This window comes from Heterodontus francisci, unplaced genomic scaffold (genome assembly GCF_036365525.1).
Source record: "Heterodontus francisci isolate sHetFra1 unplaced genomic scaffold, sHetFra1.hap1 HAP1_SCAFFOLD_493, whole genome shotgun sequence".
NCBI lineage: Eukaryota > Metazoa > Chordata > Chondrichthyes > Heterodontiformes > Heterodontidae > Heterodontus > Heterodontus francisci.
The window spans coordinates 99,916-122,754 of NW_027141629.1; the positions used below are offsets into that span (position 1 = coordinate 99,916).

General features: G+C 48.2%; 1 protein-coding gene across 1 annotated transcript in view; it reads left to right on the forward strand.

The window, feature by feature from the left end:
- The window catches only part of LOC137364204 (probable G-protein coupled receptor 139), an 82,891-nt gene extending 64,442 nt beyond the window's left edge, over positions 1-18,449 (forward strand). The window contains exons 3-6 of the mRNA XM_068027577.1: positions 13,064-13,211; positions 14,093-14,170; positions 16,558-16,668; positions 18,421-18,449. Coding sequence (XP_067883678.1) covers positions 13,064-13,211; positions 14,093-14,170; positions 16,558-16,668; positions 18,421-18,449 — 366 coding nt within the window. The remainder of the gene's footprint in view (positions 1-13,063; positions 13,212-14,092; positions 14,171-16,557; positions 16,669-18,420) is intronic.
- Positions 18,450-22,839: the final 4,390 nt, after the last annotated feature.

Consider the following 22,839-nt stretch of genomic DNA (forward strand, 5'->3'; position numbering starts at 1 on the left):
TCACTGCAATTACTGCCCTCTCTCACAATCTTCATCGGCTGGTGTCCCTGCCTCACTGCAGTTACTGTCCCCCACTTACCATCTCCATCTGCTGATGTCCCTGTCTCAATGCTGTTACAGTCCCCCGCTCACCATAGACATCTGCTTTTGTCCCTGTCTCACTGCAGTTACTGTCGCCTTCTATCCACCTCCATCTGCTGATGTTTCTGTCTCACTGCTGCAATTGCCCACTCTCACCATCGCCATCTGCTGGTGTCCGTTTCTCACTGCAGTTTCTGCCCCCGGTCACCATCTCCATCTTTTGGTGTCCTTGTCTCACTGCAGTTACTGCCGTCTCTCATCATCTCCATCTGCTGGTGTCCCTGTCTAACTGCAGTTACTGCACCCTCTCACCATCTCCATCTGGTGGTGACCCTGTCTCACTGCAGTTACTGTCCCACTCTCACCATCCCCATCTGGTGGTGCCCCTGTCTCACTGCAGTTACTGACCCCCCTCTCACCATCTCTATCTGCTGGTGTCCCTGTGCACTGCAGTTACTGGCCTCTCTCACCATCTCCATCTCTTGGGGACCCTGTCTCACTGCAATTACTGTTCCTCTCTCACCTTCCCCATCTGGTGGTGTCCCTGTCTCACGGCAGTTACTGTCCCCCCTCTCAACATCTCCGCCTGCTGGTGGCCCTATCTCACTGCAGTTCCTACTCACTTTCATTATCTCCATCAGCTGGTGCCCCTCTGTCACTGCAATTACTGCCCCCTTTCACAATCTCCATCGGATGGAGTCCCTGTCTCACTACAGTTTCTGCCCCCCGCTCAACATCGCCATCTGCTGGTGTCCCTGACTCACTGCAGTTACTGTCCCCTTCTCACCACCTCTATCTGCTGGTTTCTCTGCTTCACTGCAGTTACTGCCTACTCTCACCATCTCCATCTGGTGGTGTCCCTGTCTAACCGCAGTTACTGTCCCCCTCTCACCATCTCCATCGGCTGGAGTCCCTGTCTCACTGCAGTTACTGTCTCCGTTCACCATCTCCATCTGTTGGTTTCCTTGTCTCACTGAAGTTACTGTCCCATCTCAGCATCTGCATCTGCTGGTGCCCCTGTCTAACTACAGTTACTGCACCCTCTCACCGTCTCCATCAGGTGGTGACCCTGTCACACTGCAGTTAGTGTCCCACTCTCACCATCTCCATCTGCTGGTGTCCCTATGTCAATGCAATTACTGCCCCCTCTCACAGTCTTCAACGTCTGGTGTCTCTGTTTCACTGTAGTTACTGCCCGCTCTCACCATCTCCATCTGGTGGTGTCCCTGTTTAACCGGAGTTACTGTCCCCCTCTCACCATCTCCATCGGCTGGAGTCCCTGTCTCACTGCAGTTACTGCCTCCATTCACCATCTCTATCTGTTGGTTTCCTTGTCTCACTGCAGTTACTGTCCCATCTCAACATCTCCATCTGCTGGTGCCCCTGTCTCACTGCAGTGACTGTCCCATTCTCACCACCTCAATCTACTGGATTGCCTGCATCACTGCAGTTAATGTCCCCTACCACCATCGCCATCTGCTGATTCCCTGCCGCACTGCAGTTACTGACCACTGTCAGAATCTCCATCTTCTGGTGCCACTGGCTCACTGCTTTTCTGCCCCATGTCACGTTTTTCATCTGCTGGTGTCCCTGTCTCACTGCAGTTACTGCCCACTTTCACCATCACCATCTGCTTGTGGCCCTGTCTCACTGCCGTTACTGCCCCCTCTCACCATCTCCATCTGCTGGTGTCCCTGTCTCACTGTAGTTACCGCCCCCTCTCACCATTTCCATCTGCTGGTGTCCCTGTCTCACTGCCGTTACTGTCCCCTTCTCACCACCTCTATCTGCTGGTTTCTCTGCTTCACTGCAGTTACTGCCTGCTCTCACCATCTCCATCTGGTGGTGTCCCTGTCTAACCGCAGTTACTGTCCCCCTCTCACCATCTCAATCGGCAGGAGTCCCTGTCTCACTGCAGTTACTGCCTCCGTTCACCATCTCCATCTGTTGGTTTCCTTGTCTCACTGCAGTTACTGTCCCATCTCAGCATCTGCATCTGCTGGTGCCCCTGTCTAACTAGAGTTACTGCACCCTCTCACCGTCTCCATCCGGTGGTGACCCTGTCACACTGCAGTTAGTGTCCCACTCTCACCATCTCCATCTGCTGGTGTCCCTATGTCAATGCAATTACTGCCCCCTCTAACAGTCTTCAACGTCTGGTGTCTCTGTTTCACTGTAGTTACTGCCCGCTCTCACCATCTCCATCTGGTGGTGTCCCTGTCTAACCGCAGTTATTGTCCCCCTCTCACCATCTCCATCGGCTGGAATCCCTGTCTCACTGCAGTTACTGCCTCCGTTCACCATCTCCATCTGTTGGTTTCCTTGTCTCACTGCAGTTAATGTCCCATCTCAACATCTCCATCTACTGGTGCCCCTGTCTCACTGCAGTGACTGTCCCATTCTCACCACCTCAATCAACTTGATTCCCTGCATCACTGCAGTTAATGTCCCCTACCACCATCGCCATCTGCTGGTTCCCTGCCCCACTGCAGTTACTGACCACTGTCAGAATCTCCATCTACTGGTGCCACTGGCTCACTGCTTTTCTGCCCCACGTCACGTTTATCATCTGCTGGTGTCCCTGTCTCACTGCAGGTACTGCCCACTTTCACCATCACCATCTGCTTGTGTCCCTGTCTCACTGCCGTTACTGCCCCCTCTCACCATCTCCATCTGCTGGTGTCACTGTCTCACTGTAGTTACCGCCCCCTCTCACCATCTCCATCTGCTGGTGTCCCTGTGCACTGCACTTACCGACCCCTCTGAACATCTCCACCTGGTGGTGTCTCTGTCTCACCGCAGTTACTGTCCCCCTCTCACCATCTCCATCTACTGGTGTCCCTGTCTCACTGCAGTTACTGTTCCCCTCTCACCATCTCCATCTACTGGTGTCCCTATCTCACTGCAGTTACTGTGCCCTCTCATCATCGACATCTGCTGGCGTCCTCTGATTCACAGCAGTTACTGCACCCTCTCACCACCTCCATCTGCTGGTGTCTCTGTCTCACTGCAGGTACTGTCCCCTTTTCTCCAGCTCCATCTGCTGGTTTCTCTGCCTCACTGCAGTTACTGCCTGCTCTCACCACTGCCATCTGCTGGTGGCCCTGTCTCACTGCCGTTACTGCCACCCACCACCACCCCACCCCCTCACCAAATCCATCTGCTAGTGTCTCTGTCTCACTGCAGTAACTGCCCCATCTCAACTTTTTCATCTGCTGGTGTCCCTGTCTCACTGCAGTTACTGCCCCATCTTACCTTTTGTATCTGCTGGAGTCACTGTCTCACTGCAGTTACTGCACCCTTACACCATCTCCATCTGCCTGTGTCCCTGTCTCACTGTAGTAACTGCCCCATCTCACCATCTCCATCTACTGGTGTAACTGTCTCACTGCAGCTAATGCCCCTTCTCACCATCTCCATCTGCTGGTGTCCCTGTCTCACTGCAATTACTGCCCCCGCTTACCATCTCCATCTGTTGGTTTCCTTGTCTCACTGCAGTTACTGTCCCATCTCAGCATCTGCATCTGCTGGTGCCCCTGTCTACCTACAGTTACTGCTCCCTCTCACCGTCTCCATCTGGTGGTGACCCTGTCACACTGCAGTTCCTGTCCCACTCTCACCATCCCCATCTGGTGGTGTCCCTACTCACTGCAGTTACTACTCCCTTTTATTATCTCCATCAGCTGGTGTGCCTCTGTCACTGCAATTACTGCCCCCTCTCACAATCTCATTCGGCTGGAGTCCCTGTCTCACTGCAGTTACTGCCACCCTCTCACCATCTCCATCCCATGGTGTCCCTGTCTCACTGCAGTTACTGTCCCCCTCTCAACATCGCCATCTGCTGGTGTTCTGGACTCACAGCATTTACTGTCCCCATTTCACGATCTCCATCTGCTGGTGTCCCTGTCTCACTGCAGTTTCTGCACCCTCTCAACATCTCCATCTGCTGGTGTCCCTGTGCACTGCAGTTACTGCCCTCTCTCACCATCTCCATCTGGTGGGGACCCTGTCTCACTGCAGTTACTGTTCCTCTCTTTTCATCCCCATCTGGTGGTGTCTCTGTCTCACTGCAGTTACTGTCCCCCCTCTCACCATCTCCATCTGCTGGTGTCCCTGTCTCACTGCAGTTACTGTCCCCCTCTCAACATCGCCATCTGCTGGTGTCCCTGACTCACTGCATTTACTGTCTCCCTTTCATCATCTCCATCTGCTGGTGTACCTGTCTCACTGCAGTTACTGTCCCCTTCTCACCATTTCTATCTGCTGGTTTCTCTGCTTCACTGCAGTTACTGCCTACTCTCACCATCTCCATCTGCTGTTGTCCCTGTTTCACTGCAGTTACTGCCATCTCTCACCATCTCCATCTGGTGGTCTCCCTGTCACACCGCACTTCCTGTCCCACTCTCACCATCTCCATCTGCTGGTGTCCCTGTCTCACTGCAATTACTGCCCACTCTCACGATCTCCATCGGCTGGAGTCCCTGTCTCACTGCAGTTACTGCACCCGCTCACCATCTCCATCTGTTGGAATCCTTGTCTCACTGCAGTGACTGTCCCATCTTAGCATCTCCATCTGCTGGTGCTCCTGTCTCACTGCAGTGACTGTCCCCTTCTCACCACCTCCATCTGCTGGTTTCCCTGCTTCACTGCACTTAATGTCCCCGACCACCATCGCCATCTGCTGGTACCCTGCCTCACTGCAGTTACTGACCACTCTCAGTATCTCCATCTTCTAGTGCCACTGTCTCACTGCACTTACTGCCCCATCTCACGTTTTTCATCTGCTTGTGTCCCTGTCTCACTGCCGTTACTGCCCCCTCTCACCATCTCCATCTGCTGCTGTCCCTGTCTCACTGTATTTACCGCCTCCTCTCACCATCTCCATCTGCTGGTGTCCCTTTCTAACTGCAGTTACTGCACCCTCTCACAATCTACATCTGCTGGTGTCCCAGTGCTCTGCACTTACTGGCCCCCTCTGACCATCTCCATCTGGTGGTGTCTCTGTCTCAGTGCAGTTACTGTCCCCCTCTCACCATCTCCATCTGCTGGTGTCCCTGTATCTCTGCAGTTACTGTCCCCCTCTCACCATCTACATCTGCTGGTGTCCCTATCTCACTGCAGTTACTGTCCCCTCTCATCATCTTCATCTGCTGGTGACACTGATTCACAGCAGTTACTGCACCGCCTCACCATCTCCATCTGCTGGTGTCCCTGTTTCACTGTAGTTACTGCCGGCTCTCACCATCTCCATCTGGTGGTGTCCCTATCTCACCGCAGTTACTGTCCCCCTCTCACCATCTCCATCTGCCGGTGTCCCTGTCTCACTGCAATTACTGCCCACTCTCACGATCTCCATCGGCTGGAGTCCCTGTCTCACTGCAGTTACTGCACCCGCTCACCATCTCCATCTGTTGGAATCCTTGTCTCACTGCAGTGACTGTCCCATCTTAGCATCTCCATCTGCTGGTGCTCCTGTCTCACTGCAGTGACTGTCCCCTTCTCACCACCTCCATCTGCTGGTTTCCCTGCTTCACTGCACTTAATGTCCCCGACCACCATCGCCATCTGCTGGTACCCTGCCTCACTGCAGTTACTGACCACTCTCAGTATCTCCATCTTCTTGTGCCACTGTCTCACTGCACTTACTGCCCCATCTCACGTTTTTCATCTGCTGGTGTCCCTGTCTCAGTGCAGTTACTGCCTTTTTTCACAATCAGCATCTGCTTGTGTCCCTGTCTCACTGCCGTTACTGCCCCCTCTCACCATCTCCATCTGCTGCTGTCCCTGTCTCACTGTATTTACCGCCTCCTCTCACCATCTCCATCTGATGGTGTCCCTTTCTAACTGCAGTTACTGCACCCTCTCACAATCTACATCTGCTGGTGTCCCAGTGCTCTGCACTTACTGGCCCCCTCTGACCATCTCCATCTGGTGGTGTCTCTGTCTCAGTGCAGTTACTGTCCCCCTCTCACCATCTCCATCTGCTGGTGTCCCTGTATCACTGCAGTTACTGTCCCCCTCTCACCATCTACATCTGCTGGTGTCCCTATCTCACTGCAGTTACTGTCCCCTCTCATCATCTTCATCTGCTGGTGACACTGATTCACAGCAGTTACTGCACCGCCTCACCATCTCCATCTGCTGGTGTCCCTGTTTCACTGTAGTTACTGCCGGCTCTCACCATCTCCATCTGGTGGTGTCCCTATCTCACCGCAGTTACTGTCCCCCTCTCACCATCTCCATCTGCTGGTGTCCCTGTCTCACTGCAATTACTGCCCCCTCTCACCATCTCCATTCAGCTGGCGTCCGTGTCTCACTGCAGTTACTGCCGCCGCTCACCACCTCCATCTGTTGGTTTCCTTGTCTCACTGCAGTTACTGTCCCATCTCAGCATCTCCATCTGCTGGTGCCCCTGTCTCACTGCAGTGACTGTCCCCTTCTCACCACCTCCATCTGCTTGTTTCCCTGCTTCACTGCAATTAATGTCCCCTACCACCATCGCCATCTGCTGGTTCCCTTCCTCACTGCAGTTACTGGCCACTCTCAGCATCTCCATCTTCTGGTGCGACTTTCTCACTGCACTTATTGCCCCATCTCACGTTTTTCATCTGCTGGTGCCCCTGTCTCACTGCAGTTACTGCCGCCTTTCACCATCACCATCTGCTTGTGTCCCTGTCTCACTGCCGTTACTGCCCCCTCTCACCATCACCATCTGCTGGTGTCCCTGTCTCACTGTAGTTACCGCCCCCTCTCACCATCTCCATCTGCAGGTGTCCCTTACTAACTGCTGTTGCTGCACCCTCTCAACATCTCCATCTGCTGGTGTCCCTGTGCACTGCACTTACTGTCCCCTTCTGACCATCTACATCTGGTGGTGTCTCTGTATCAGTGCAGTAACTGTCCACCTCTCACCATCTCCATCTGCTGGTGTCCCTGTCTCACTGCAGTTACTGTCCCCCTCTCACCATCTCCATCTGCTGGTGTCCCTGTCTCACTGCAGTTACTGTCCCCCTCTCATCATCTACATCCGCTGGTGACACTGATTCACAGCAGTTACTGCACCGCCTCACCATCTCCATCTGCTGGTGTCCCTGTTTCACTGTAGTTACTGCCCGCTCTCACCATCTCCATCTGGTGGTGTCCCTGTCTCACTGCAGTTACTGCCCCCTTTCACCATCTCCATCTGCTGGAGTGCCTGTCTCACTGCAATTACTGCCCCCTTTCACCATCTCCATCTGCTGGAGTCCCTGTCTCACAGCAATTACTGCCCCCTCTCACGATCACCATCGGCTGGAGTCCCTGTCTCACTGCAGTTACAGCCACCGCTCACCATCTCCATCTGTTGGTTTCCTTGTCTCACTGCAGTTACTGTCCCATCTCAGCATCTCCATCTGCTGGTGCCCCAGTCTCACTGCAGTGACTGTCCCCTTCTCACCACCTCCATCTGCTGGTTTCTCTGCTTCACTGCAGTTAATGTCCGCTGCCACCATCGCCATCTGCTGGTTCCCTGCCTCACTGCAGTTACTGACCACTCTCCGCATCTCCATCTTCTGGTGCCACTGTCTCAGTGCACTTACTGCCCCATCTCACGTTTTTCATCTGCTGGTGTCCCTGTCTCACTGCAGTTGCTGCCCCCTTTCACCATCAGCATCTGCTTGTGTCCCTGTCTCAATGCCGTTACTGCCCCCTCTCACCATTTCCATCTGCTGGTGTCCCTGTCTCACTGTAGTTACAGCCCCCTCTCACCATCTCCATCTGCTGGTGTCCCTTTCTAACTGCTGTTACTGCACCCTCTCAACATCTCCATCTGCTGGTGTCCCTGTGCACTGCACTTACTGTCCTCCTCTGACCATCTCCATCTGGTGGTGTCTATGTCTCAGTGCAGTTACTGTCCCCCTCTCACCATCACCATCTGCTGGTGTCCCTGTCTCACTGCAGTTACTGTCCCCCTCTCACCATCTCCATCTGCTGGTGTCCCTATCTCACTGCAGTTACTGTCCCCTCTCGTCATCTACATCTGCTGGTGACTCTGATTCACAGCAGTAACTGTCCCCCTCTCACCATCTCCATCTGCTGGTGTCCCTGTCTCACTGCAGTTACTGTCCCCCTCTCACCATCTCCATCTGCTGGTGTCTCTGTCTCACTGCAGTTACTGTCGCCTCTCACCATCTACATCTGCTGGTGTCCGCTTCTCACTGCAGTTACTATCCCCTGCTCTCCAACACCATCTGCTGGTTTTTCTGCCTCACTGCAGTTACTGCCGACTCTCACCATTGCCATCTGCTGGGTGTCCCTGTCTCACTGCCGTTACTGCCACCCACCACCCACCCCCCCACCAAATCCATCTGCTAGTGTGCCTGTCTCACTGCAGTTACTGCCCCATCTCAACTTTTTCATCTGCTGGTGTCCCTGTCTCACTGCGGTTACTGCCCCATCTCACCTTTTGCATCTGCTGGTGTCCCTGTCTCACTGCAGTTACTGCCCCCTTACACCATCTCCATCTGCTTGTGTCCCTGTCTCACTGTAGTAACTGCCCCATCTCACCATCTGCATCTACTGGCATACCTGTCTCACTGCAGCTAATGCCCCCTCTGACCATCTCCATCTGCTGGTGCTCATGTCTCACTGCAGTTATTGTCCCCTCTCACCATCTCCGTCTGTTGGTGTCCCTGCCTCACTGCATTTACTGTCCCCTCTGACCATCGCCATTTGCTGGTGTCCGCTTCTCACTGCAGTTACTGTCCCTCTCTCACCATCTCCATCTGGTGGTGTCCCTGTCTCACTGCACTTACTGTCCCCCTCTCACCAGCTCCATCTGCTGGTGTCACTATGCACTGCAGTTACTGTCCCCCTCTCAACATCGCCATCTGCCGGTGTCCCTGACTCACTGCAGTCACTGTCCCCCTTTCACCATCTCCTTCTGCTGTTGTCCCTGTCTCACTGCGGTTACTGTACCCTTCTCACCACCTCCATGTGCTGCTTTCTCTGCTTCACTGCAGTTACTGCCCACTCTAACCATCTCCATCTGCTGGTTTCCCTATCTCACTGCAATTACTGCCCTCTCTCACAATCTCCATCGGCTGGTGTCCCTGCCTCACTGCAGTTACTGTCCCCCACTCACCATCTCCATCTGCTGATGTCCCTGTCTCAATGCTGTTACAGTCCCCCGCTCACCATAGACATCTGCTTTTGTCCCTGTCTCACTGCAGTTACTGTCGCCTTCTATCCACCTCCATCTGCTGATGTTTCTGTCTCACTGCTGCAACTGCCCACTCTCACCATCGCCATCTGCTGGTGTCCGTTTCTCACTGCAGATTCTGCCCCCGGTCACCATCTCCATCTTTTGGTGTCCTTGTCTCACTGCAGTTACTGCCGTCTCTCATCATCTCCATCTGCTGGTGTCCCTGTCTAACTGCAGTTACTGCACCCTCTCACCATCTCCATCTGGTGGTGACCCTGTCTCACTGCAGTTACTGTCCCACTCTCACCATCCCCATCTGGTGGTGCCCCTGTCTCACTGCAGTTACTGACCCCCCTCTCACCATCTCTATCTGCTGGTGTCCCTGTGCACTGCAGTTACTGCTCTCTCTCACCATCTCCATCTGGTGGGGACCCTGTCTCACTGCAATTACTGTTCCTCACTCACCTTCCCCATCTGGTGGTGTCCCTGTCTCACGGCAGTTACTGTCCCCCCTCTCAACATCTCCGTCTGATGGTGGCCCTATCTCACTGCAGTTCCTATTCACTTTCATTATCTCCATCAGCTGGTGCCCCTCTGTCACTGCAATTACTGCCCCCTTTCACAATCTCCATCGGATGGAGTCCCTGTCTCACTACAGTTTCTTCCCCCCTCTCAACATCGCCATCTGCTGGTGTCCCTGACTCACTGCCGTTACTGTCCCCTTCTCACCACCTCTATCTGCTGGTTTCTCTGCTTCACTGCAGTTACTGCCTACTCTCACCATCTCCATCTGGTGGTGTCCCTGTCTAACCGCAGTTACTGTCCCCTTCTCACCATCTCCATCGGCTGGAGTCCCTGTCTCACTGCAGTTACTGTCTCCGTTCACCATCTCCATCTGTTGGTTTCCTTGTCTCACTGCAGTTACTGTCCCAACTCAGCATCTGCATCTGCTGGTGCCCCTGTCTAACTACAGTTACTGCACCCTCTCACCGTCTCCATCTGGTGGTGACCCTGTCACACTGCAGTTAGTGTCCCACTCTCACCATCTCCATCTGCTGGTGTCCCTATGTCAATGCAATTACTGCCCCCTCTAACAGTCTTCAACGTCTGGTGTCTCTGTTTCACTGTAGTTACTGCCCGCTCTCACCATCTCCATCTGGTGGTGTCCCTGTTTAACCGCAGTTACTGTCCCCCTCTCACCATCTCCATCGGCTGGAGTCCCTGTCTCACTGCAGTTACTGCCTCCGTTCACCATCTCCATCTGTTGGTTTCCTTGTCTCACTGCAGTTAATGGCCCATCTCCACATCTCCATCTGCTGGTGCCCCTGTCTCACTGCAGTGACTGTCCCATTCTCACCACCTCAATCAACTGGATTCCCTGTCTCACTGCAGTTACTGCCCCCTCTTAACATCTCCAACTGCTGTATGTCCTGTCTGACTGCAATTATAGCCGCCTCTCATCATCTCCATCTGCTTGTGTCCCTGTCACACTGCCGTTCCAGCCCACTTTCACCATCTCCATCTACTGGTGTTCCTGTCTCACTGCAGTTACTGTCCCCTTCTCACCACTTCCACTGCTGGTTTCACTGCCTGACTGCAGTTACTGCCCACTCTCACCACCTCCATCTGCTGCTGTCCCTATCTCACTGCCTTTAGTATTCGCTATCACTATCGACGTCTGCTGGTGTCCCTCTCTCACTGCAATTACTTCCCCCTCTCAATATCTCCATCGGCTGGTGTCCCTGTCTGACTGCAGTTACTGCCACCGCTCACCATCTCCATCTGTTGGTGGCCTTGTCTCAATGCAGTTACTGTCCCATCTCTCCATCTCCATCTGCTGTTGTCCCTGTCTCACTGCCGTTACTGCCCCCGTTCACCATCTCCATCTGCTTGTGTCCCTATCTCACAGCAGTTACTGCCCACTCTCAACATCTCAATATGCTGCTGTCCCTGTCTCACTGCAGTTACTGTCCCCCTCTCACCATCCCCTTCTGCTGGTGTCCCTGTCTCACTGCAGTTACTGTCCCCCTCTCACCATCTCCATCTGCTGGTGTCCCTGATTCATTGCAGTTACTGCATTCTTTCACCATCTCCATCTGCTGGTGTCTCTGTCTCACTGCAGTTACTGCCCCCGCTCACCATTTACATCTGTTAGTGTCCTTGTCTCACTGCAGTTACTGTCCCATCTCACCATGTCCATCTGCTGGTGCGCTGGTCTCACTGCATTTACTGTCCCCTTATCATCACCTCCATCTGCTGGTTTCCCTGCCTCACTGCAGTTAATGACCGCTCTCACCATCTCCATCTGCTGGTGTCCCTGTCTCACACAGTTGCTGCCCCGCCCCTCTCGCCATCCCCATCTGCTGGTTCCCTGCCTCACTGCAGTTACTGACCACTCTCATTTCTCCATCTTCTGGTGTCCCTGCCTCACGGCAGTTACTGCCCCATCTCACCTTTTTAATCTGCTGGTGTCGCTGTCTCACTGCAGTTACTGCCCCCTCTCATCATTTCCATCTGCTGGTGTCCCTGTCAGACTGCCGTTACTGCCCTCCACCACCCCCCCCCCACCCCCCACCATCTCCATCTGCTGTTCTCTCTGTCTCATTTCAGTTACTGCCCCATGTCACCATTATAATCTGCTGGTGTCACTGTCTCACTGCAGTTACTGCACCATCTCACCTTTTACATCTGCTGGTGCCCCTGTCTCACTGCAGTTACTGCCCCCTTTCACCATCTCCATCTGCTTGTGTCCCTATCTCACTGCAGTTAGTACTCCCTTACACTGTCTCCATCTGCTGGGGTCGCTCTCTCACTGCAATTACTGCTCACTCTCACCATCTCCATCTGCTGGTGCCCTGTCTCACTGCAGTTAATGTCCCCTTCTCACCACCTCCATTTGCTGGTTGCCCTGCCTCACTGCAGTTAAAGCTCCCTCTCACCATCGCCATCTGCTGGTGCCCTGTCTCACTGCATTTGCTGCCCCCCCCCCCAACCCCATATCTCGCCATCCCCATCTACTGGTTCCCTGCCTCATTGCAGTTGCTGACGACTCTCACTATCACCATCTGCTGGTGTGCCGATCTCACTGCAGTTCGTACTCCCTTTCAGTATCTCCATCTGCTGGTGTCCCTCTCTCACTGCAATTCCTGCCCCCTCTCACGATCTCCATCGGCTGGTGTCCAGGTCTCATGGCAGTTACTGCCGCCGCTCACGATGTCCATCTGTTGGTGACCTTGTCTCAATGCAGTTACTGTCTCATTCTCACCACCTCCATCTGCTGGTTTCCCTGCCTCACTGCAGTTACTGCCCCCTCTCGCCATCGCCATCTGCTGGTGCCCCTGACAATCTGAGTTCTTTTTGCCCTCAGTCTGGTTCAGTAAATATACCGAGTCGGATTTGTAGGTAAAATCAATTACTTTATTTGCGCATTAGCCGGCGGAAGTACTCTGATACAGTGGCACTGACTCCAACAGAGTCTGTCGGGTCCACCAGAGTAAGTGACCGTTCGTGATGCAGATACTACTGTTTATGCATTAAGATTCATGCTGCCTCCTTGTTTAACCAATCAGTGCAGTGCAATTCATCTTCAACCACGAGGTAACGTGCAGTACATCTGTTGCTGAGGTTAACAATACACTCCATTCTCAATACATACTTGTTACTAACATAATATCGTTTTGCACAAGCAAGATTATGGAAAGCAGACAAGCAAGATAATTAGCAAAAGCAGAGGAGTCAGAAACAAACATTCTGGTCTCAGTCCTAACATTTATCATGAGTTCTGTCTCTACCTTGTGACAGTTGATCCTGTCATCTTTATCAAGTTGCATTCCTGAGTGCTTCGTGAAGTCTGCAATTGCACTGAGAAGAGGGGCCCTGCTTGGTGTTTGTGCTAAGCCATACCATGCTCAGGACTGCCAGCGAACTAACTTGTCCCACAATGCCTTGCGTAAATACTCCATTTGGTACAATATGTGGCTGTCCTTTCAACTTGTATATTAGCTACAAGCTGCGTCCTGTTATCACACTTTCTGCAGTGTTACACATTCATGCCATAAAGGAAGAGATGTCCTTATAATTACCGGCGTTAGCTCGTCTATACAATTTCACACCTTCAGCTTTTACTTTTAACTATTTCATTGCGGTTTCTGCAACCTTAATTCATGCTATCAAAGCTCAGCAAAGCTACTATTCCTAACTTGGCTAAATTTCCCATTAAGCATTGTGCCATGCCTTTCTGCTCATTTCCACATTCCCCCCTTTTATCATTCTATGATAACCTTCTCTCTACTGATCAACTTATATATGAATGTATATATATTCAATTGGATTATATGGATCTATGTACTCAAATATCATTTAAACAGTATAATATAGAAGCAAAAAGCTCAGCAAACTGCTGAATCAGAAGGGTAGTCTGAGCCACACTCGGACAAGGGCCGTGGGGTGGCCGGGTCAGTATGTTTCTCACACGAACTGTTCCTTAGGATTGTGTCATGTCTGGGTGATGAAATAAGAAGAGTGCTGTTGAAGCACAATCTCTCTCTCTCTCTCGCGCTGTACCAGCTGCAAGGCCAAGTTGCCTCTGCAGCCCTGAAGTTATGAAGTCATTTCTGATAAGATGTCCCTCCCTGCAGCACTGAAGCTAGCTTGTTAGCAAGACATAATTGATTAATTGTTTCATCTTAAATGTTCCCATATAATTCTGTTCTTAAAAATTCTAAAATCTAAGTTCTGTTCTCACAGTCCCTCCTTTGATTCTTCAAAACCCTTTTAAAAATCCTTCCCTTGATCCCACCTAGGTGCCTTTGATGGTCTCTACTTGTCTAGAAACAGCCTTCAACACCCGGAGGGGTCGCACTCAATACGTTGCCTACTTGTGCCACAAGCGGGGACTGCAGGAACTCTGTAAAGGCATAATTTTTGCAGGAGCTTCAGTTACTTGTCTACAACAGCACTTAATGAGCAAAAACATAAAAGGTGGTACACCTGTGCAATTACAATTTCATTTAAGCATCACTGTTGCATCATCGATTGTACAAACTTAATACTATTCCATTATTAAAGTACATTGATCATTCATTAACTCATTTTAAGTATATATGAAAAGGTTATACAATTATCCTTTTATGGCATAACTAATTGTCTCTCCTTTGACAGAGCAAGTTCGAACACTAATTGCTTTCCTAGTCTGCATGGTGTAATTTACAGTGGCATTAAATCCACATTTTGATTCTGCCATTTTATTTATAGGATGAGGATATATGACCACCTGGTTTTCCAGACTACAATCAGACAATGGACAATTTTGTTCCAATTACCTCTGTTCCAATTTCCATAACATAGGGTAAAATATCATTGTATTTTATGTAATCTTTTCCCCTTGTCATTCCTATATTTTCTACTTTGTTCTATAAAGCTGATCCTGGCCTCTACATCTAGTGGCACCCATGGCATCGGCAGCCTGCAGCATTACAATCTTACTTTATACACTCTACAGATGTATTGCCTGTTCCGTACAATATCCCAGCATTTGCATCCCTGAGATATTGACCAGGACAGGCACAATCTCATGTTTAACATTCTCATACAATGCTTCCCCTGGGCTCGATGTACCCACACACTATCCACGTTCCTTTTAACTTTCCTTATCATCTGTTGCCCAATGGGAGGGGCACAAACAATATCAAAGACACAGCACTCAGTTACCCCTTCCCCTTTCTATCTGGTCACGCAGTTAGCATGGTCATCTGTGGAACACCGTCCACATACTGCATCTTTGCCCGGATTCACCATAAGCCATGCATTCAAATAGGTTTACTCGCCGTTATACACTTCCCATCCAACATGTTGTGCCATGTCCCATAGTTCACATAGTCCATATTAATACTCCTTTCATTAATCCGTTGTGCATCCATTACCGGGTCTTTGTTTCTCCTCTCCGGATATTAGCATCAGGCCCCACAGCCACTGCAGTCCGGTTCTTTCCCGTTCGCCACTAGTGGTTATATCTTTAATTTAAACAAACTGCCCTGGTGGTCACCAGGTGTTAGTACTTGTCCATGATGTGAGTATCCTCCGATGAGAGATACATGTCTACCTGTGGGGACCAAACATGTCCTGGGGAATCCAGGAGTTAATTTATATTCTTATCATCTCTACTCTTTCAAAATTATCTATATGGTCCCGTTGTGCTCGGGTTTTGTTCCCCACAATCCTTGCCCAGTTAGTAACCCATCTAATAATAATCCAAATGCCTATCAATACGACCATTATTCCCTCATTACCAAATTCCTGTCTCAGCAACTGTTACAGTAATACCTTGTACAACTCTTGGGTCTTCTCAGGGCACCAGCCAGGTGGCTGGAAATCTGAGATATTCAATATTACCGGTACCAACTCAAGCTTTGTATTATCATATACAATTTTATTAGTTTTTATTATCGCAAGTCCATTTTCTGGTCCTGTAGTCAAGACCAGGCAAGGGAGACCAGTCACTTGTGGCTGTTGGGTCGTAACCTTTCTCGTCGGTAATTCGGATGTGGGGGTAATCGTGGTGATTGGAGCTTGTTGTCCGTTTAATATATTTTGAGTGCTGGTTTGATTGCTGGCTCCTTCTCTTATATACCTCCCAAATATTTTGACACAAAAGGTCCCTGGAGGGCTTTTGCTGTCAAAATCTGACACAGCTGGTAGATTAAATTGTCCACTAAAATAAAAGCAAAATACTGCAGATGCTGAAAATTGTCTCATTGATAAAGATGCTGTGATATTTGATGTCTGCAATTAAGGTCTTAAATTCTCAAATCTGCTGGATCTCTTGCTGTGGCATCAATTCTCACATGGCCTTGGAAACTGCTGTCACCTGCTTAAAAAACACAAAGAATCTATTGTTGCTCTGCCCCTGAGCCCAATGGGTTAATTTGTCCATTTATATCTGTCAATTTAGAAATTTAAAATTTAACATTGTCCAATATGTATAAATTTTACTCTCAGCAATGCAAAATTGTGTGGGGGTTAAATGGAAAAACAGCAGCTGCAGCGGGGTTTTTTTCTCAAGGGGCGGAGCAAAATCGTCTCAGCTGCGTCACTTTACAAAACCTTTTTTTTCTCTGATCGAAAAAGAACCACACTCCATTTTAATCTTTTTTTTTCAATCCTTTTGGTATCCTTCGGGTTGCTCTCCTTTGAAGTTGAAAATGCCACAAATGTTTTTGTTGCTTTCCAAATAACAAATCACATCTGCACACTTACACTGGTATTCCACTGTCATGCCACATATTCTGAAATCTCAGGTGATCTTATCAAAAGATCAAATATCAGCGGTGATGAAAAAGGGGGGGGGCGCTGGTGGTGTCTATCTGAGATCTTTGCTTACCTCTCCCTGCAGGGTCCTGATGTCTCAGGTTATGGCCAGACTTTCAAATGTAGCTCTTTTAAAAACTCATATCTCCAAGAGAAAACTATCAATTGCTCATCTTATCTACACTTTCCTGACTTCCACTGGGAAATTCGAGGCTTCTTGGAAATTAGCTGTTTATTTCACTATTTGTTTATCCCCAGAATTCCTTTATTATTGCTTGCATCAGCCAGATCTGATTGCCAATTCCTATTAATTATAATTCTATTTCATTTTGAGCCCTGGTGAACCTTTGCAATTAATATTCATAATTCCTTAAAACAGAAATCAAACATTTCCATTTGATTCCAGACATTAGTGTACATTGTTTATGTATTTTTTTTACCTTAGATGACATTTTAATCCCTTAAATAACTTGCCAAATTAAACTGGATTTTCGACATCTCAGATTATTCCAAATTCAAATAACAGTAAATTTCCCTTTGAATGCTTTGAATAACCACCCATATCAAATTAATGTTGTTTATCGATTCCAATTTCTTATGCCCAGACTTGGATGTACTTTTTGTACGTTAAAGACAGAAGTGCTTGAAACTATCTCTCCTTCTCAAGCACTTTGTCTCATTGATAAGGATGGTTGCAGCAGGGTTAACTTCTTGCTTGTCTCCAAGGGGGCGGAGCAAAGGATTCTCTGCTGCGTCACTTTACGTAACCCTTTTGTTTTAATGGAAAAGAACTAAACTCCATTTTAAATGTTTTTTTTGTATCCTTAGGATTTTCAAACAACAAAATCTTCAGTAACATTATCAACTCAAAGGAAACCATCTTCATCAGGAAAGACAGCATTTTAGATTAAACTCCAATTGTTTCCAAACTCTTTATTTTTGTATCTTTTATAAGAGGTTTTTAATCCAAGGATTATTATTTTTCTTTTACCAAAGATGATTCCAAATTCCAATTCACTGCAATAATATTTAAAATCAAATCTGACAATGTTATATGAGTGAGTCCTCTGTCCGGAACCGAAGACTCCTCCAAAACATGACATAATAAACTTGAAAGTTCATTGTGGCAACAAATGAAATTTCCAGTTCTTCAACTTAAACAGGTCAATTAACCTTAACAGTATTAATTCAATTCAGACTTATTAACTTATACTACTTATTAACTACACACAGAACAGAATAGCACGTGCTTATTTTAAAACATAGGTAAATTACGTCATTTTCTTGTTCATTCTTCAGGCGCCTTTGAAATGACTGTAATAAAACCAAAAACTAAAGAAAAAGTTATTTAACATTCTTAACACAAAATATTTAACACCAGCTTCTTAAACAAACTTTAAACAGACAGAATCTTTCCTATATCTCCTTTGTTTATCCTTCTCTCCCTTGGACCAATATCCAATTCCTAACATTTGCTCCTTAAAACAGTCAGTAAAACATGTCTTTAATTTAAACTCCAAAAGAAAACTAGAACATATTTTAAACTGGAACTCCAATTAAAGCAGGAGTTGTAAACTTCAAATTGGATTTCTGCCAAACATCTTCAGACCTTCAAGGCTGAAGCTTATCTCTTAGAAAATTGTTCATTGCCTTTTCACAGTTGCAAAACCAACTTTAAAAAAAAATAAAATTTTAACTGAAAATATAATTCAATTTTATATCCCATTCCTGGGTGAACAACACTAAATCGAAATGAACACACTCAACAACGACTTTTTACACTCATTCAATTCCAAACAACTTCGAAAATTGATTTCTGTAATGGGTTACATTGTGGTTTCTGCCACTTAAAGCCAAAGCTCAGCAGAGCTACTATTCCTAACTTGGCTATATTTCCCATTAAGTGCCATGCCTTTCTGCTCACTTCCACAACATCAGCCAGGGTTCCTGCTCCTGATCACTATCCAGTGACCCCTGAGTTAGAGATATGAGACATCAGCCAGGGTTCCTGATCCTGATCACTGTCCAGTGACCCCTGGGTTAGAGAGAGAGAGAGAGGAAAGCAGCCAGGGTTCCTGATCCTGATCACTGCCCACTCTGATTAATGTCTGCCCCTTCACTACCCTGCACCTCTGCTTTCTCATTACCTTTCGATTTTTTAAGCTTCCTTTCAATTAAACCCTCCCGCCTCCAGTTATTTAGTTTAAAGTCTTATCCACAGCCCTAGATATATGATTCGCCAGGACACTGGTCCCAGCATGGTTCAAAGGAAGCCCATCCCAATGGAACAGCTCTCTGCTTCCCCAGTAGTCGTACCCATGAATCGGAACTCATTTCTCCCACAACAATCTTTGAGCCACGTATGTACCTCTCTAATCCTATCTACCCTATGCCAATTTGCACGTGGCTCAGGTAGTAATCCAGAAATTATTAGCTTTGTTGTTCTGCTTTTTTAGTTTAGCCTCGAGCTGCTCATAGTCACACAGCAGAACCTATTTCCTCGTGCTACCTATTTCATCGGTACCTACGTGGACCACGACAACTGGATCATTTCCCACCCACTCCAAGTTCCTCTCTCATCCCGAGGGGATGTCCTTAACCGTGGCACTGTGGAAGTGAGCAGAAAGGCATGGCACTATGCTTAATGAGAAATTTAGCCAAGTTAGGAATAATAGGAGAAGTTTGCTGAGCTTTGCTAGTATGACTTAATTGTTACGAAACAGCCATAACAGAATGCAGCTTGCAGCTAATCTAACCACAACCATCAGTCACAAGGTATCAGCAGAACCCTGACAGATGTGGGGAGTGAGACCCGAATGTTCGTTGCTGACTCCACTGCTACTGCTATTTTATCTTGCTTGTCTGCTTTTTATCTTGCTTGTGCAGAACCATATTATATTAGTAACAAGTATGTATTGAGAATGGAGTGTATTGTTAACCTCAATAACAGATGAACTGCACGTTATCACGTGGTTGAAGTTGAATTGTATCACACTGATTGGTTAAACAAGGAGGTGTAGCATGAATCTTAATGTATAAACAGTAGTATCTGTATCACGAACGGTCACTTACTCTGGTGGACCCGACAGACTCTGGTGGAGTCAGTGCCGCTGTGTTAGAGTAAGTCCGCCGGCTAATGCGCAAATAAAGTAATTGATTTTAACCAAACATCCGACTCGGTATATTTACTAAACCAGACTGAGGGCAAAAAGAACTCAGATATACAGCACCAGGTAGGCAACACAGCCTTCTGGACACTCTATCCTTGCGACAGAGAACAGTACCTATTCCACTAATAATGCTCTCCCCTATTACAACTAAATTTCTCTGTTCTCCCCCAACTTGAATGACGCTCTGAACCATGGTACTGTGGTCAGTTCGCTCATCCTCCCTGCAGTCTGTGCCCTTGTCCACACTGGAAGCAAGAACCTCGTACCTGTTGGATAAGGGCACTGACTGAGGCTCTTCCGAAGCTAAACTCTGGATCCCATACCTCCTCACTCGCAGTCACACCCTCCAGTCCTAGACCACGGTCCAAATTTGATGTAATTAATCTAACAACTGTGACTGCCTCCTGAAACACAGTGTCCAGGTAACTCTCCCTCTCCCTGATGTGTCGCAGTGTCCGCAGCTCAGACTCCAGCTCATAAAATCTGAGCCGAAGGTCCTTGAGCAGCCAACACTTGCTGTAGAATGGTCACCGTGGATTGCACAGACGTCCACCAAATCCCACATACTACAGATACAACATATCACCTACCCAGCCATCTCCATTCTATTTAATTAATTAACTTGAATCTCAGTATTTAAAAAAAAAGAATTATTTATGTGTGCTCTTAAACTGTAATGACGTCTCCAGATTTAATCACTTGGCTAAAACAAAAAAAAAACACAAAAAGAGACACAGAAGAAAGAAATATCCACCAATCACTTACCAGCTCTCCTGTGACATCACACTTTAATTTTTGCTGGTCAAGCGGGTCCACTGAACAGAGCAGAGCGATTTCTGGTATCGGGCCTCGGCTCTATTATCTCCCAGCTCCTCTCAGCTGTGTGTCCCCACTTTCACCACCACGGCGGCTGATTCTTAGACTGTGTCCCCTTGTTCTCGTCAGGCATGTTGGCCTTCGGTACAATGGGTTTTGAGTACAGGAGTAAATAATTCTTGCTGCAATTGTATAGAGCCTTGATGAGAGAGGGAGAGGCAGAGACAGGCAGTGAGAGAGTCAAAGCCAGAGAGAGAGAGACGTTGTGAAATGCCTCATCACAAATAGCAACACCAGATCCAATATAAACTCATAGAACATAGAACATAGAACAGTGCAGCGCAGTACAGGCCCTTCGGCCCACGATGTTGTGCCGAACAGTTAACCTACTCGAAGATCAAACGACCTACCTACCCTTCATTCTACTATCATCCAAGAGTCGCTTAAATGTCCCTAATGTATCTGCTTCTACTATCACCGCTGGCACCACGCACCCACCACTCTCTGTGTAAAGAACCTACCTCTGACATCTTCCCGAAACCTTCCTCCAATCACCTTAAAATTATGCCCCCTGGTGATAGCCCTTTCCGCCCTGGGAAAAAGTCTCTGGCTGTCACTCTATCGATGCCTCTCATCATCTTGTACCCCTATATCAAGTCACCTCTCATCCTTCTTCGCTCCAATGAGAAAAGCTCTAGCTCCCTCAACCTTTCTTCGTAAGACATGCCCTCCAGTCCAGGCAGCATCCTAGTAAATCTCCTCTGCACCCTCTCTAAAGCTTCCACATCCTTCCTATAAACTCAGTTGTGACATTCCAATAAATTCCCTTTTTGAAAGTTCCCCATTGAATCTGCTTCCACTGCCCTCTCAGGCAGCGTGTTCCAGATCACAACAACTCACTGTGTGAAAAAACATTTCTCCTCATCTCCCTCTCTGGTATTTGTTTGACCGATTATCTCAGATCTGTGTCCCTCTGGTTACTGACTCGCCTGCCACTGGCAACAGTTTCTCCTTATTTACTCCATCGAAACCCATCGTCGTTGTTTACATCTTGATTAAATCTTCCTCTTAACCTTCCCTGCTCTGAGGAGAACAATCCCAGTTTCTCCAGTCTCTCCACATTAACTGAAGTCCCTCATCCCTGGGACAATTCTAGTCAATCTCTTCTGAACTCTTCGAAAGTCTTCATGTCCTTTGTAAAGAGAGGTGCCCCCACAACTGGACACTATGCTCCAGTTGAGGCCGAATCAGTGTTTCAGAAAGGTTGTTGTATTCTATGCCCCTACTTATAAATCCCTGCATCCCGTATGCTCTATTACCCAGTGTCTCTACCTGTCCTACCACCTTCAATGCTTTGGGTATATGTACCCCCAGGTCCTTCTGCTCCTGCTCCCCGTTTAGTATTGTACCCTTTATTTGATATTGTCTCTCCTCATTGTTCCTACCAAAATGTATCACTTCACACTTCTCTGCATTAAACTTCATTCGTCATCTGCCTGCCCATTTCACAGGTTAGCTGTATAAAATGTGCATAGCAAGATTCCAGTAAGTTAATCTATCTGGTGAGATATTTGGAAAATTCTAAGAGAGCATTTCTTGAAATTTTACCTGTGTGGAAAAAATTACAAGAATACATTGGTAAATATTAAGATAGATTTATACCAACATGTCTCATTTAACACCCAAAGCATTGTCAATCTTTCACTCATCAATTTAATTCACAGTTTGCAGAGATAGACATGAACAAGAGAAGGCCATTCTGCCCCTCCTCAAGCCTGTTGCAGAGGAACAGGAGTAGGCCATTCAGCCCCCGTGCCTGCTCCACCGTCCAGTCAGATCATGGCTGATATGATTGTGGCCTTAAGTCTACATTCTTGCCTGACCCCCAGAACCCTCGACTCCCTTGTTGAGTAAAAATCCCATCCACCTCAGCCTGGAAGATGTTCGATGACACAGCCTCCGCTGCTCTCTAGGGAAAGGGATTCCACAGACTAACTTCCCTCTGAGGAAAAACATTTCTCCTCATCTCCATTTTAAAAGGGAGACTACTTATTCTTACACTGTGTCTGCTTGTTCTAGACAGGTATGTTGGCCTTCGTCGCAAGGGATTTTGAGTACAGGAGTAAAGAAGTCTTGCTGCAATTGGAGAGCCTTGGTGAGAGAGAAAGTAAGGCAGAGAGAGAGAGAGAGAAAGAGGGGGACAGAGAGGGAGAGAATGAGTGAAATGCCTCACCACAATACAGAAACACCAGTTGCAACATAAACTCAGTTGTGACATTCCACTTA